This window comes from Alternaria postmessia, assembly GCF_024291825.1.
Source record: "Alternaria postmessia strain BMP 2775 chromosome Unknown scaffold_67, whole genome shotgun sequence".
Taxonomy (NCBI): domain Eukaryota; kingdom Fungi; phylum Ascomycota; class Dothideomycetes; order Pleosporales; family Pleosporaceae; genus Alternaria; species Alternaria postmessia.
The window spans coordinates 24,843-41,372 of NW_026260140.1; the positions used below are offsets into that span (position 1 = coordinate 24,843).

Sequence of the window (16,530 nt, forward strand, 5' to 3'; positions counted from 1 at the left end):
ACAGGTAAGTGGCGGCTTGGCGTTGATCACAAGTCAGGTAATTGAACGGACGAGCGTCAGCCGTTGCGAATCAAGCGGGCGTTTTCACGGAATTCTAATCATTGCATTATGAGACAAGCAGTTGAATTTCTATACGGCTGACTGATGTTTATTCATAGTAGTCTAGCAAGTTGGGCTAGAGCATGAGCGTCTTGATAAGCCTTATGGTTCTCACAGTCTCCAAATATGCACTTACCAAGCGACGAACAAACATCGCTGTCGTCACAAAATGATGCGCTTTTACATATGGGAACGGATATACTAACACAGTGCACATCTCGAGGCTGCTTAGCGCTCAACAATAGCCGTCCTTGAGCACCAGCACGTGTACTTTGGAGGGGTGCTGCTGCATACAACGCCATGTTGGCTGCTGCGCGGCATTCGCCGCATTTAAGGTGGCTTCTGGACCGTTGCCTTGTTTATTGTGGGTTTGCAGCTCACGGCTTCAAGGTGTTGGGGTATAGGCGGAACCTTGCGGTAAACCGTGGGTTATGCCCACGTTCGTCCCATATTTCGCAATACAATACAGACCTGTGTATCGGCTCGATCTCACGAGGAAGATTACGCTGTGCAAGTTTTCTCGTGTGTGCGTTGTGTTGGCGAAGTAGGTTGGCGTGGTGAGGGGGTGCGACGAATGAGCGTGGCCCGCCTAGGGCTGAGCGCTTCACCGCCGCCATCCTTGGTGGAAAGCCAACTCCTTTCTCCCCAGCGTTGCTACCGTACGGACACAGTGTGAGGTGCGTTGATCAATATCGCATACTTCGTCTGATCCAAGACCGCCAACAACCTCGCAATAGAGTCGAATCTTCTTCAAGCCAAGGTATGTGGGTGCGTGCGGGGTTTCTCTCGTCGAGGCCCAACGATGACGACAACCTCTAAAACATGTGTAGACATCAACATGCCGGTCCTCACCCGATTTTTGGTTGCCTTTGACGGTAAGTGAATTGAACCAGACTCTGTCAGATGCAGCGGATGCGCTTCGGTGATGACGTCCGAGGCCTCACGCACAGCTGACAGTCACCGCTAGGCACCCGCCCCCACCAAGGCAACGGCACCGTCCTACCTCCAGGCTCGTACGTGCAGCCGATCGAAGACGAGGTACTGTGGTGGAAATATACTGTTGGAGCAGTAGGATTATTGGCGGGAATTGGGGCCTGTATCACCGGCGTTTACCTGTGTGTCGTGAAATGGCAGGAGCGTGCTGCTAGACAAGCTTGTATGTGGCTGACGATTCATGCCTTGCTTCATGTTGTACGTCGCATGCCATGCCGTCACTAGAGCTGACTTCGTGCTAGCTGGCGCTGCACCCGGTGCGGCCCTTCCGTCCGATGCTCCAGGTCCGGTCGAGGATTACTACGAGCTAGGTGCTTTCAACGACCCGCCACCGCCTTATCAAGCGTCAGGCGCTGGTATCGAACCGCAACAAGGGCGTCCTGAACGGGACGAAGGTGACATGGACAATGTGGGGAGACGGATTCCCCACATCGCTAGACAATTGGGCGATTCGGCAGATGCTCCGACACCGCCAGCCATGACTGTCAGCCGTGAACATGCTTAATCGCAGCATCCGTTCTCTTGTTTGTATATATCGATGTTGGACCTGCTCGCGAGCGGTTTTGCCGAGCATGCGAGTCGGACAGTTGGCGTTTGGGGAAGCGATGGTACTATGGCGTTCGAGGAAGAGTTGGATTCATATCGGACGGTGACAGTGAGATCGTAAAACGGAATTTGAAGAATGTTTCTTCGAGTCTTCGTTGGTAATCGGATTCTGTGCTGTTTAGTCAACCAACGTATCGCATCGTAACGTGGCACCGTGCCGCCTCTTGTTGGTTCCCTTCATTGCTTGAATGAAGGTAATCTGATAGATGCTCGTGAAGTCGACTGCATCTAAGAAGCGCGCGGTGCTATGAAGTGATGTTTTGACGTGAAATACGTTGTTACGCAGTTGCGCAGTTGCGCATGAGTGAAGGAACCAGGTGAACAGCAGAAATGAAGGACCTCCCCACTGACGCCGCCCTACGAATGTTGCGGCCGCCCGATGTGTTTGAGGTCCTTCTGTCGCTTTTGCCCCATTGATGTGTTGCGGCCACCAGACCGTCCAATCAAAGCGCCTATTTCCAGAATGGACACTGCGCTTGAGGGTCTAAATGTGGAGAGTTGATTGATCTGATTGGTTCCGACCGGAGGTCGCAATCCAAGTACGCAGAAGGACCTCAGGTCCTGACGGTCGCCCTATGTTCTGGTGCGGCCACTTCAGCCCTACCAACTCCATGTCGCTTACCTTGTAGTACACACCATGGCCACAACAAAACTGCATTCTACTATTGGCATTTTTGTTTGGAATTCTGAAGGATTTCCATTAAGACGCCTGGATATGTGATCTTTCGGAGTGGGAGACACCCTCATCGTTCATCAATACCTTGATGGCTCAGCGGCGCACACCACTTGACCATTAGCGCTCATCAACCATTTACTAGATATGCTAAGTATACTTTGTTGCAATCCAGTATTGATCACATTCGCGTTCAGCTTTGCTGCTATCGCCATGTTGGCGAACGCTCCGGTTCTGCACCAGTATACTACAGAGAATACTAATCATCGTCGACCGCTATTTGCCCTCGACGACCTCCGGAAATTACATCATACCGCCCAAGGGACAAATACAAGACTTGCTATAGCAGTTGGCAACATTAACATCTGCAGCGAAGTTGTTCTCACGCTCCATCCAGAAGGGATAATTCGCCGCGCATGTCCGCAACACTCTCCCAGCTCTGTCATCCAATCGGCCAATTGTCTCAAAAGACTCATCCTATGGTTCTCAAAATATCGATAGCCCAAGTCGAATACTGGAAAATCTACCAGACTAGGACATAGCGAATCTGAGGTTGTAGCGTTGTTTACGGATAGCATATTTATCATTACGCGCTCAGCAAGTAGGTAAAAATGCGGTATTCAGAGAAGTCGGAAACTCCGGCTTTTTCTTTTGAATAGTTCGACCGTCATGTTTACACATCTACCAGTGTTGAATATTCGAGTAGAAGAACATGAAAGGCTCTGCTTTTCTAGTCTTTAACCTATTTGCGTTCTTTGACTGCCATCTATGCAGGAAGGGTGCGGGAGAGCCGCGGCCACGAGAGGGGACGAAACCATTTGGAATCTTCAGATAAACTTTCAGCGACGAACATTCAACAGGGCTGGAATGCGTGAAATGGCAGAATAACGCGATACGAAGACATCCATCAGTCTGGAGCGCGAAGACCGCGAGAAGAGGGTTCAAATTGCTTTTTGGACAGAATCCTAATTCTTTGCTGTGGCTGGACTGCCGGCTGTTCCGCCATCGCGTGGCAACCACGGAGACCATGGGGCTGACGTCGGCCCGACCCCATCCGAATTTTGCCAATGCATCCTCCCTGCGCTCAATTGATTAAACAATCTCACGACAATTTTCCAACTCGATCTCAACGACGCATTCGTCGGCAGCCTTGCGTCAGCATATGAACCGCCTGAACCTTGTGAAGATGATCAGCTACACTGCGGTTGAACTTCGGACGCGCAGCTCAGGGAGAATGACGTACGAATGCCTAGGGGGCTAGAAGCGCTACTCACGCACTCGATACTTCTCTACCAAATTCCTTACGTCCCTACAGCTGATGAGTCTAAATCGAGACCAAAGATGTCGACATCTGCACCCTCGATATGACGTGTGAACGCATCATCGTAGCTCCCGCTGCCACAGCTGAAACGCCTAAGTAAACTTCGAAGCCTAAGTACATGCAGGTAGCTCAGGTACCACTGAGTATAGTACCGTATTTGTGGTCTAGGGCTTACTAGATTTCCCCAAATGGATAAGTTACGAACTGTTTCCAAATTCTGCCCCATCAACTTTGCGCGTTAGTGTAGTCTAGCCGGCGATCTTGCGTTCGCTCCCGGACGATCTGGCGAGTTCACCCGTATTTCTGGTTGAGTTTTTTCAAGCGTAGCTTGACCAAAAGGTCGGGTTCTGCACCTTCAACTCTTCTATACATTCTTCTGCGAACCGTCCCTCTTTTCTTGAAGGCCAGCATTAAGTATGCGGTCACTGATTCTTCTCCCTTTGTTTGCTTTGCTGCAAATATGTCAGGCCTTCACATCGCCTGACATATACTCCGTTACGCAGCCAGCAGGTGCTAGTCCGGATCTGGGCGCAAACAGTCAACCGGCTACGGTGCCATCTCAATCGAGGTATGAGGACCAAATCTATATCGTGGTTGTCGTTATTAACAAGGTTACAATAGGCATGCGGCTGGACCGAACTCCGGATTGAACATCTTCATACCAAACTACAAGGCAGATCCTAATTGGTAGGTGGTCTTATGGAAGCTGAAACCAAATCAACTAACGACCTTGTCCCAGGCTTCCACTTACACTATCTCTCAAGACAGTCGGTTTACAAGTGAAGGTCATTCAAACACTGAATCTTTCTTCGCAATGCAGAGATCTACTCATCTACACGTCCCCAGGCGTGAGCTACAGCCCGAGCGCTGCCGACGTCATAACCTTGACCTCCTTTGTGACCAAAGGTGGTAGATTGATCTTCATGAACCAGGTTCCTACGGCTCTTCAAACCCTTGCAGGTGTTACTGCATCTAAAGTAGACTCGAGTGGATCGCGGTCCGTCATCCAGCTGACAAACACCGAGACGCCCGTACAGGCTCTCCAAGGTTTCGACTTCTCAGAGTACTACGACGTAAACATGCCATTTTATGAGAACTACACCGAGAGTGGCCTAATCAATGTCGGCTATACGGCTGCCAGAGGCTCACAAACACTTGGTAAATATTTGGTTCGAAATGATGGTGTGGACAGCGTAGATACATCGGCTACAAGCGCTGCCATCGTCAAACATCAGCCTTTGGGCGCGACCGGATATGTCTACAGTTTTGGTATGGACCTGGGATATCTGTTTATCCAAGCTCAAAATGAAGCTGGCGGCTACTCGCCATGGTACGACGGACATTATTACCCCGGGTACGATATCGGCACACGCATCATCAAGAACATTGTTACTACTAGCCCCCATTTCGTCAGCCTATGGTCGGTTCCGTACAACAAAGGCCTTGCTTTCACCACAACCTGGGATATCGATACCTATGTCTCGTACCCCCACGGCCAGGGTATCGCAGCCGCCGCACAAGACCGAGGCGCCGCGGGTAATCTGAACCTTCACACCAAGTACGTCACCGATGCATACGAGACTGCATACTTCCAGTATGGCGTTCCGTACATCTATCAGATTAGCGGGTTCCGCACTGCTCCTGATGGCAACCCATATATCGACTTTGGTAGTCACACCGTCAGTCACTCGCCGAACGCAGCTGGTTTCGGCTATGGTACTCTCAATGAGCGATTCCTCCAAGGAACCGACTCAGGCTACTATCCAGTCATACACCAATGCGGACCCAACGCTGACGGTACGCCCACTAACGGAGAGGTATGCACCAAGGGAGGTACCAGTGGACTCTCTTTCTACACATCAGGTGCTTCCTCATCGGGAGAGGTCCGCGTGAGCGCTTACTTGATTCGACACATACTTCACGATGAGTTCAAGACCAACTACAACATGACCACCTATCGTCCAGGTAATCTTGCTTGGAGCAAGTACCAAGCCACGCATTGTGTGGCAAACGGAATTATTGGTGGCTCTTCGTGCGCGGGCAATTCGCATCTCACCCATCTTCCTTTCCAAGTCACTCACAACCGCGAGTCGTTCCAGGAGCTTCCATACTACGAGTTCCCGCTTCAATGGTCTGACGGTGATGGAAACATGAGCAGCGCCGACTTTCCAGGGTCGGACTTCTCGAACCAGATCAAGTACATCAAGAAAATGGCACGTTATGGCGGCCACTACAACATCTTGATTCATCCGTCAGATGCGTTGTTCGACAAGATCCAAATCCAGCGCGCTCTTCACGACACCGTGCGTCCTTTCGCGGTCTTCTTCAACCAGACAGGAATTGCCAATTGGTGGACTAATCGAGACCGTGCAATTGTGGACATCACAGCAGCAGACAAGTCATCTGCTATCATGACGGTTCGTTTGGATGGCGTTACAGAAGGCCTCACCCTACAAGTGCCTCGGAATTACGTCTTCCAATCCGCGACGGGCTCTCTTTCAGTCTGCCAGCAGGTTTCCTACGATGGAACGACGAACGCAGTGGTACTGCGAAACACGTCAAAGGGTCAATTTACACTCTACTTCGCCGTCGGTACAAACAATGCAACCACCTCCACGTGTCCTGATTTTACTCCCAAACCGCTAGGAGACACGGAATGCATAGCATGGGACGTCATGATCGACGATTTTCTGGAGCTTTACTTTGGCAGCAACAACGTCAACCTGCTCTTGTTGCAGACATCTGCAACAGGGCTCTCGTCGAACAACATAGACGGCACTTTGCAGCTCACTGCAACTACCGATAGCGGTGTCAATGCGTACTACACGGAGATCTCCCGCTTTTGCTTCGACGCTTCCATCTACACACATCTCTACTTTGACATGGTCGCTCCCACGGGATCCAGCTTTTACGTACAGCTCGTTTCGTACGACTCTGGATGCAATACCGAACAACCGAGCGCTTCGTACTTGGACGTGACTAGGTACGCGCCTGCTGATGGCTCGAACCATACTGTCACCATACCGTTGTCAGACTTTACGGGCCAAGACATGAAGCATGTTCGCGGAATTCGCATCGGCAACATCTCGCCAGCTCAGACACCCATCTACATTGATAACATCAAGATCCAGAAGCGATGTGTGACAGCACCAGGAGAAGACCGTACCCCAGGTCTGGCGGTTGAGTCATTCCAGAATGTTGACCGATGGATCACTGGTATCAACAACATATTTGGTCAGACTGACTACAACAACTCGATGACGTTTGCAAAGCTCTCGGAACTGGGAAGGATGCAATTGCTGCCTTCGAATGCCAACTCGTTCTTCTATACCGACACGAATGTTGATGGAGTCTTTTTGAATGCTACTGCATACACAGGAGTCTCTCTCAACGCCCGTGGCCCATCTGGTGGCTCCTTCGATGTCGTCCTGACATCCAGCACCGGTAAAACCTCTACTGTCAACACCAGGTCTTATGCTTCCTTCAGCCAGAGTAACTTTGCCAACATCACGATTCCCCTTACCGCTTTCTCAGGATTCAACACCGACTCCCTTAGCCGCATCACGCTACGCAACTTTACACCCAACGGCGGCTCTGCTGCTAGTAACTTTACGATGCGATGGATCTCTCTTTTGGGTGGACCTTCCACAATTGGCGCTGGTCCGCGTTGCCCGACTCCATCTGGGTTTGTGGTACTGAACTTCTGCGATCCGAATGAGTTCAAATCGCAAACCAACGCCCTAGGAGCTCCTATCTCAGACGACAAAACGATGACATCATACAAGCAGCCTTCCCGTGGGTCTGTCGAACTCGTTCCCCGTGACGCTTCGTCTTACTTCTACTCGCTGCTCGCTCAACCGTCCAACTGTAGAGCAGTGAACAGTTCCTTCGACTCGATCATACTTACGGTTTCAGGCCCACAGGATGCAACCGCGAACATTGGTTTCAAGTATGGTACTGACAGCTGCAATACCAACGTGGTCACGTCCTACATTCCAATCACTTTCAACGCCGCGTCGACAGCGCTTACGATCCCGTTCTCTCGCTTCCCTGACAACTTCAACCCACAATATCTCCAGTCGTTCATCATGAATAAATTCAACACTGCCGGCCAAACCTATCGCATCCACTCCTTGGTCTTCACAGGACCGGCTGACAGCCCTGGTTGCGCGCTCTGCTCAGGTACCATCCTGAACACGTGCACATTCGTGTCGCAGGTTCCACGAAACAATCGACTCCTTGGTGCGATGACTGATGAAGGCTCTCTTGCTTCATACACTGTCGATAGCGACGGGTCTCTCAACATGGGCACTTCCGGCGACTCATACTGGTACTCCGTATTCGAGTCTGGATGCTACAATGCGAAATCAGTAAACGCAACAGGCATCCAACTCTCCGTTGCGGCACCTGCAGGTACCACTTTCCGCGTCACAATGCGCTGGAAGACTGACGAAGAATGCACAACGACGTCGCCTCCATCTTCTGTGCCCATCACTTCCTACTTGACCTTCACTGGCGCCGATGCATACCAAGTTGCACAGATCCCCTTCTCTGATTTCGGTGGCATGAACGCAAGCAGACTCGACAGCGTCGCAATCTCATCCTTCAACCCCTCTGGCGTGGACATCAAGGTCGGCTGCATCAGTTTGACATCGGTTCCAGAGCCCGTCCCCGGAACAACAGGACATCCGACGTGCACATGTCCAGACTCTGCGTGGTTGAACTACTGCACCCCGGGAGTTGCGAACCGTAACGCGAACGGCTATGTCCAGAGCGATGACGGGACTATGGAAGTTGCGCCGACCGTTACCAACGGCGCGTTGGTTCTGCATCCCAGTGTATCTGGATCTTACTGGTACTCGCTCCAGAACTGTGCGGATATCTCTGCATCGCAGTACCTCGTTCTCAATGTCACGGCAAATGCGGGTGCTGGTTTCAACGTGCAGCTGCAGAGTGGTGGATTTGGATGTGATGGCCAGACACCAATTCAGCGACTCAGTGTAGCGAGCAGCGCGTATGGCAGCATGAACGGCAGTCCTGTTGTTCTGAGAATTCCGCTGTCGGCTTACACCGCGATGGGGAATAGTCAGTTCACTTTGTCGAAGATTGATGCGGTTGCGCTGGAGGGCTTCAGCGCTGAGACATCGCAGTATCTCATTCATTGTGCGTATTTTGATAATGGTGGAACGAACGGTACCGCGGCGACGAATGGTACCGCGGCGATAAACGGCACTGCGTCGTAGATGTTGTTTCTAGCGATTTGAATTTTGAAAGTTTTTTAGATTTACGATGTACCATAACTGTATCCTAATTTATCAATGAGGTTATATCTATCTGAACAACGTATCAAAGGCTAGATATTGAGCCTAATGCTCTCGTGTTGTCTTGCAGTCGCTCTACAAGTCTTGTGAGGGGCGAATTCCTACAACCGCCAAGGACCTATTCGCCAGCCATAACGCCATGCATATGCGGATGTTTCGATACGATCGGTAAGTCACAGCCGTCCTATGAATACTGATAGTACTGCTTGTACTCCAGCGCCCGACATCTCGGTGTGAACACGCAAGAGATGATCCAAGATTGAGATGATAACTCACAGATGTAAAAAGGGCGATGGTCACGTCAATCACAAGCAGCACATATGACACGACACCTAAGGCTTTATTGTTCTTAACTCCAATAAGGCAAGAAAATTCACATCAACCAGAGCCTCTATCAATCACAGAGAATGTCGTGACACGAACACAGTATCATTTCTTCCTTCAAACTAATCCAAATTCGTATTGTGACTGTTCCATGTAGCGACAGTAAGTTTACCAAACACACTCGTCCTCGCGAAGCAGTCTCGCGACAATGATCCCATGCGTACTTCCATCGTCCCGAGCACTCTCCCTCTGGCCCTACCTCCGTCCAGATTCCCAGTACGAGCACGTGTCCTTTATCGAATGGTCAGCGTTGATCTCTCAACTGAAACTAGTGCGATTTCTTACCGATACCGGCTATTGTCTTCTAGAAAGCGGAACCTCCGCGGCCACCTGGGTCTTTGCCTCTGACAATTGGATCGGGTCCGGCATCACGAGCGAGAGGGCAGTTCGGGCGATGAATCTGGGGGTCGGCATCGGCGTCACGAGCAAGCCGACAATTGGGGCGAGTGAGCTGAGGATCTGGGACTGGGGAGGCAAATGCCATGGCGACGAACAAAGAGACAAAGATGGGCGTAAGCTGCATGGTAATTGATGGCAAGGTCTGCTCGAATTCTTGAAGCTGTGATTGATGGTTGTGTGTTATATGAGCTGGCTTTGCGATGCTCTTTATACACCATTTGGTTCGGCCATCTCCGGCGAATCGTGTTGTGGAGTCTTACGTGAGATGGTTGATGGTTGTTGTTGATAACCGTGAAGGATTCCGGAAGGATCAGATTTGCCATGTTGACGATACAAAACTGGCTACTTGTCGCGAATTTCCCCACCCGGGCGTACAAGAGCGTGAGCACGTTCTAACATCGAATCGCAGAGATAGTCAGTCATGGCACATCGAATGCATCAGTTTAGTGGAATCGGTCAGGCGGCATTAATCAAATGGGTGGTGTTTGTTGGGTCATGTGAATTTGGCGTATTGCTTTCATCATTCTACATGGCGGAGTCATGAACTCGCGCGCTTCATTGTGCATGTCGCACATTTGTTTGCCATCTCCGGTACGTAATAGCAGAAACGACAGTCATCAGCTCAACAGATCCCGTGTACAACACTAAGAGTCGCAAAAGCCCTTCAAGACGGCTGGTAGCATCACAATATATGACAAAGAACACGCGCCTTTATAGCCCAGCTTTACTTTTACAGCGCTGTAGCAGAGCTGCCGCTGAACCAGGAGATAGACCAAGGACTGTTGCATCTCGCAACGACGCTAGTCCATACAGCCGTGACACTATACGCAAGCTTTGGTTTTGATGCTGAACCGTCTAAAGTGCAGACATCAAGATGTCTTATCCTTGACTCCTCCTTTGCCATGTCCAAAGACGAGAGTATCTCCCTTACGATGTATTGTACCCAGGATACAATTGTCAATTCAAGTCCGGTACAACTTCCGCCATCAACCTGAGCTATCGCGTGAGCGAAATCGTACCTTCCACTCAAGAGAATATGTGTTTCGAGTTCCAATGATAAGACACTGTCCTTCGATTGTCCTCAATTCCAATTCTTACTACGACCATTAGTGAAAGGGCAGAGTGCAACAACGCATGATAACGCCAATCAACGGGCATCAATATTGATCCTTCGGACATTATGTTTACCAGCATATCTTCTCGCTTTCATTGCTTGATCGTATCATGAAATAGAGGGAGTGGAAAACGACTCAATCGTAGATAAGCCGTCATGAGATATGATATAGACTGAAAAGATATTGAGGCATCGATATTTCGAGGGCTCATCAGCCTTTCTAGAGTTCTTTGCAATCAACGCTTCCACCTGTCTAGTGTTTCCCTGCAGCGTCTCAGTCGCATGGTACCGTGCCGACCCGGTGCCTTACTCTATCCTGGCAAGATCTGCAGTACTTAGGGAATCATCGGAAGACAACTGTGGAAGGTGGCGGGTGCGCTGCAAGATGCGATGAAGTATAACGAAGCATCCAGAAGGTGAGAGCAGAAGTAAGCCTTTTTGCCCAGAGGAAAGTTGCCTGGGTTATCCTGAAAGCCAACTGTCGCCGCTTTATTTATGATGAGCGCATCCCAATGCTCTGCAGAGGATGCTTCACGTATAATCGTTGAAGTCGGTAAGGCACATGTAACAAGATTACTTGCATCTCGTACAAATTAAGTTTTTCTACTGAACGTGATAAGAAGGGTGTTTTCATTTGAACGCATTACATATGTGGCTACGCAAGAGAGTCGGTAGTTTTATGATGTGTCTAGATCGTTGTGAGGCGTTTTCAATTGCTTCATCGAGATCTCTATCTCCTGCACTCATTTCCGCTAGTCCTCTACTGGGCAGAGGGCGAACTCCCTCGCAGGTGCACCATCATGCGTCATCACACCACAGTATGCGCCATCATCCGTCGGGTCGGTATCAGGGTTGTCTCTGTAGATGTAGAAAACAACCCGATCCGGACCCTGGTCGCCACCACCAAAGATTTTATCTCCATGCAAGAGGGGGAATTCTTTCAGCGTCTTGCCGTTGCACTTGTCGGAGAACTTCAGCTTCCTGTTGTTGCCAAAAGTTTTAGGGTAGCCGCCTGAAATGGAGAAGAAAGAGGTTAGCAAGGAGAACATTCTTCACAGAGCGAGTCTAAAGGCATACCTGGCTGAGGCGCGGTGGTAGGTGTATTGTAGATGGCTTGCTGAATAGCCTTTTCGACCTGCTCACGACTGTATCTGTATCCTGGGCAAGCTACGAACTGGTCGCTGGGCGGGAGGTTGTCAACAGTTCGTTTGCTCAACATTCCGGCAGGCGCAGGGTTGGCGAAGGATGTATGCACAAGGGCTAGGCCCAGTGGCAGGAGGATGGTTGATGGTGAGAAGTGCATGGTGTAAGGAAGACTGAAGACGGTCTGATAGTGTGAGTGATAGTGGCTTGAAATGAAAGTGTAGTGCAGTGATGAAGATGCTAGACCTCCGGCAGCGGCCAGTTTATATGCCTTTCAAAGACATGTTAGGCCTTCCATCAAGGACCAGCGTTATGCCTTCGCGCGCTTCTCGAGGTATGTTTGAGGAACGTGGTACCAGTCACAATACCGCTCCCTTCACTTCTGATCCACATTTCTCGGGCCGTGTGTAGAGTGAAGAGGCAACCCACTCAGGCATATCGATGGTCTCAGACGAGGTTGTCGAAGTCGAACTGACTTAGCGCCAGTATCAGCTGAGCACCCAAGTGATGGAGATTAACGTCACTATCATGCTTTCCTTCGTCATCGGGCGAAGCTCTCGGATTGACTAACACAATAGCGCTGTTGGGTGGATACATTGACAAGGTCCCGACAAGGCTGATTTAACTGACAGGATCACCAGAGAGCCTGCGATACGACCATGATAGTCATCTCGATGCTCTCTTAGGCGTTCCCATCAGCACTGCTATAGTTACAAGGTACATATTTGGTCTGTGGGCCATAGGCTGCAACGCACATATGTGCTTGGCATAGTTTTGGCCCCTATAGGCTGTCTTGAACTTATCGTCTTCGTCCCCACAGTCAAACATCTCATCTTGATGTTAAATACGAACTTGAGCTATACCCGATGACACATCAGGAAAAGCCATACAACAATCCAATCGTTCTCCAGAGCACAAACAAATAGCTCTTGCCATACAAATCAGACGTCCTCAGGAAGACACAAAAGTATTCCTACACTCATGGATGCATCAGGAAGTAGGCGGTCGGCCTGACTGTAGATCTTTGCGCTTGTCGTAACCTTATTTAACCGTACGACGCCGAGGATCATAGCGCTTCGGGTCTTACCGTTAGAGGGCCTGAGGAGCAGAGCAACGCGAGAAGATGATCTAGGACCGACTCACGTAGAATTTCTGGAAGCAGACAGCTAGCCAGAGTGCATGTTTGATGGGCGGCGCACAGGCAGTGATTGCAGTACGGGTCTGCGGTCGCAGCTGGGGATGCTGCAGGCGTTGTGAAAGTTAACAAAACATCGCCCATGAGGTGGAACGATGTATGATGCAATTAAGGCCCGCGGCTTAGCTGCTATAAGCAAATTGTGGGGTGGATTACCCGGGTAGGAAAACTAGCGGGCCGCAGGCAGCGTGCATCGCCCCGCAAACTCTAAATTGGTACTTCTTGCCTAGCCGGCTGCTGCGGCTGTGATGTGGCCTATGCTATGGGAAGCCTTGTTCTGTGACCAAATGACTGCGCTTCGGTCTCCGAACGTAGCCACTTATGTGAATCGATCATGTGATGGCAGATCACGTGGTTGTGGATGCCTGGCTGCGCCTACCTGATTATCTGAGCATGACGTCTACCTCTTCCAAATACAGTGCCGAAGTGCACATCGATCCATATAAAGGAGCATCGAAGTTCAAAAGCACCTTCTATCGCAGATCGGCTTTGATTGCTTCACGTCGCAATTCCCCTTCCAACAATATGACCACCATTTTCAACACACCGGGTACCTACCCGCCTAATACCTTCTTACCGCAGATAAGCGCCATTGTCACCTCAAGCGACTACTCTTCTTTAGCTGAGGAAACAGCCAAACATCTCGTCGAGGCGGTCACTACCTCTTCTAACCCCTCCTCGGCACTCTGGGAACTATGGACGGCCTTCTTCGAATCTGTCATATCTTCATCTTCACCCGAAGCCCATTTTGCTCTACTTGATTCCATCCGTGCACAGCCACCCACACTGCCCAACAATTTATCCAAAACAACAAGGGACGTAAAGGAGGCACTTCGCAGCCATACTAAAGCGGACGGCAAATTACATTGGTCGCAACTGCCGCGATTTGGTTGGGAATGGTACGACACGTATGCCACGCTTCACCAATGGCGTGACTGGACCAGCATACAAGATGCAGACTCTGAAAGCGGTACGCCCAATCTCAGGTCGAGTATTACTTGCAGTCAGCGATGGCTCCGCTTCGTCAACTTCTCAACCAGGCTGCTCAAACGCAGCAAGGAACAGCCCGCACATGAGACTATATGGGTATTTTACACCTGCAAGGATGTACTCGAGCACGAGAAGCCCCCACCCCGTCAGCCAGATAAGCACAGGATGTCGGCTGAGCAGTTGTGGGCGCTGGACGTTCGTGTGGCAGCAATCTGGGTGCGGGATGGGGCGCGTGCACTGTGGAACACGGACTATGGAGAGCTTAGGAAAGAGTGGGAGGCGGCATTAGACGAACCGACAGACTTGTGGCCGAGAGAAGACGGACTGAACAGGGAACGGTGGCAACTATGGGAGGAAAGACTATTAGTTTTAAGTACAGATGAGGCTAGTCTCGACGAGGAGACCAGAGGCCTGGTCAAAGAGGCGTATGAAGTGGTCAAGGAGCTCTTGTCAAATTTCTGATTCTAACTCCGGCCATCAGCCGCAAATCCATGGCCGGATGGATCATACTGCATAGCTTAGATATTTCCAAACTGACATAATGAGGCACTGGCACTACTCTCCATCAAGATTCCCATGGGAATTTCCTCTGATTAGTGATGCAACCTTTAGTCCTGTGAACCTGGTTCGTAGTCGTGGTTCCATCTCGTACGCAATCGAGACAGAGGCGGTTTCTCTCACGAAATCCATTTAGCCTGTCACCGCGCGTTGCTCTATAGCGAGGTTCTCCATGCCAGCGATAATCACAGCGTTCCCATTGCTTGGGCATGAGTGGATCACGCATCTGCTCCATCTTTTCAACGATTTTTGATACTGTGACATCCAGTACCTGCAACGGCCGAAGATCTTCATGTTGTAGAAGTTCTGTGTGAGCAAGACTATGAACAGCTCCCCATGCGCAAGTGCACGAACTGCTCTCGTCCATTCCGGCATCCGTTGATCCATTGAACAATATGTGCTGCAGTTCTGTGCGCATCCTGTTTCTTCGCTCTTCTAAGAGATCTGTGACCATAGCGTTAGCGGGGTCAATAAAATCTTTGGCAAACTCGATACTCACAAAGAACCTTCCATGGAACCCAATCAGTCAGACCGACAACTTGATCGGCGAGCGGAAGGTAAGAACCTTGATGATGGAGCATCATCGAGATTGTAATATCACCGAAGGCCTGCGCATCGTCCAAAATGTAGGCGGCAGCCATGAGATAACCCAACTCTAAGATATCCTCAACACCTTTCGGATTCAGCCAAATTGCGCTGGCATATCTCAGAGCAACGACGCAATCAAATTTATCGGCAGCTGTAGCGATTTCGAAGATCTCCTTAGGGCTGAGAGAATGTGGCACTGCATCGTTTCGGAGATGGATGACGTTACAGATAACCTCTAAGGCGTGTGCATTATCTTCTGTCATGGAAACTTCCTTAGGGTTATCACTATCCAGATTTTGGCCTTCAGCAAAGTGTGGTCCGAACATAACCCTGAAATACTTCGATGCGTTTTTGAGAACGGAGGAATAGACTCGAATCTTCTTGTTGTGTGGACCGACCACAAGAATAACGTCACCATGCGTAGCAACCTCTATTTTTGTGGTGATAGAGTCATTGCTGTCATTGGTCTCTTCCATGGTGCTTTCACGACGCCCGAAGATGATAGAAAATGTAGGTGTGTACCTCGAACAACGACAAGCTTAGAGATGCTTAAGGTCGAGTGAATTGAACTGTGTAAATGTGTCACGTTGAATCACCCATAGAATTTGTGAATGAGCCATTTGACATACATGACTTGAACAGCTACGTACCCCGCTTCTGCACATGACTACCAAGGATGGCGCATGCCGGGGTATATATGGGTCCCGTCCCATCACAGCTAGCTCTGGAGATCCATACATATGATCATGTCTGATGTTCTCGTACATATTCTGCACTTAATAAACTCATCATGATTCATCCGTCCTGCGAGTTTCAGTCACAAGAGGCTATCGCAATCGCGTCTGCCCTCGGCGATCTCTAGCCTATAGGTAGGCTAAGGCTACAGTCTAGCAAAAAGCTTTCGTCTTCAGGGTTACACTTAGAGATAATCTTCCGGAGATTCTCAGTGTATCATGCGATTATCATGATCACAGATTACTCTAAGATACAGCTTGTCTGGAAGCCCAGGTGCTATCTAGATTGGGCGTGGCCCCAGTGGAATGGCCTATCGACTCCCATGGTTTACATGTGGGATTCTATCCAATTCTTTTGGAATCAGTAGGCTGTACTGATGTATACCTTGACCCATGTCAACTGAATAAGGGC

At 50.0% G+C, this 16,530-nt stretch overlaps 5 protein-coding genes across 5 annotated transcripts; 3 read left to right on the forward strand and 2 right to left on the reverse strand.

The window, feature by feature from the left end:
- Window positions 1-937: 937 nt before the first annotated feature.
- Window positions 938-1,597, forward strand: J4E82_008392 (uncharacterized protein; the record flags this gene model as incomplete). The annotated part of the gene is made up of 3 exons (XM_051734625.1): window positions 938-974; window positions 1,067-1,255; window positions 1,335-1,597. The coding sequence occupies 3 exons, from the start codon at window positions 938-940 to the stop codon at window positions 1,595-1,597; spliced, it is 489 nt and encodes a 162-aa protein (XP_051585588.1).
- A 2,511-nt stretch (window positions 1,598-4,108) lies between these two features.
- J4E82_008393 (uncharacterized protein) lies at window positions 4,109-8,935 on the forward strand (the record flags this gene model as incomplete). The annotated part of the gene is made up of 3 exons (XM_051734626.1): window positions 4,109-4,260; window positions 4,314-4,379; window positions 4,432-8,935. 3 exons carry the CDS (start codon window positions 4,109-4,111, stop codon window positions 8,933-8,935), a joined length of 4,722 nt encoding a protein of 1,573 aa, XP_051585589.1.
- Window positions 8,936-11,662: 2,727 nt separating this feature from the next.
- On the reverse strand, window positions 11,663-12,213 carry J4E82_008394 (uncharacterized protein; the record flags this gene model as incomplete). The annotated part of the gene is made up of 2 exons (XM_051734627.1): window positions 11,663-11,922; window positions 11,988-12,213. 2 exons carry the CDS (start codon window positions 12,211-12,213, stop codon window positions 11,663-11,665), a joined length of 486 nt encoding a protein of 161 aa, XP_051585590.1.
- Window positions 12,214-13,773: 1,560 nt separating this feature from the next.
- J4E82_008395 (uncharacterized protein) lies at window positions 13,774-14,700 on the forward strand (the record flags this gene model as incomplete). The annotated part of the gene is made up of 1 exon (XM_051734628.1): window positions 13,774-14,700. One exon carries the CDS (start codon window positions 13,774-13,776, stop codon window positions 14,698-14,700), a length of 927 nt encoding a protein of 308 aa, XP_051585591.1.
- Window positions 14,701-14,803: 103 nt separating this feature from the next.
- Window positions 14,804-15,860, reverse strand: J4E82_008396 (uncharacterized protein; the record flags this gene model as incomplete). Its single annotated transcript, XM_051734629.1, has 2 exons — window positions 14,804-15,240; window positions 15,296-15,860. 2 exons carry the CDS (start codon window positions 15,858-15,860, stop codon window positions 14,804-14,806), a joined length of 1,002 nt encoding a protein of 333 aa, XP_051585592.1.
- Window positions 15,861-16,530: the final 670 nt, after the last annotated feature.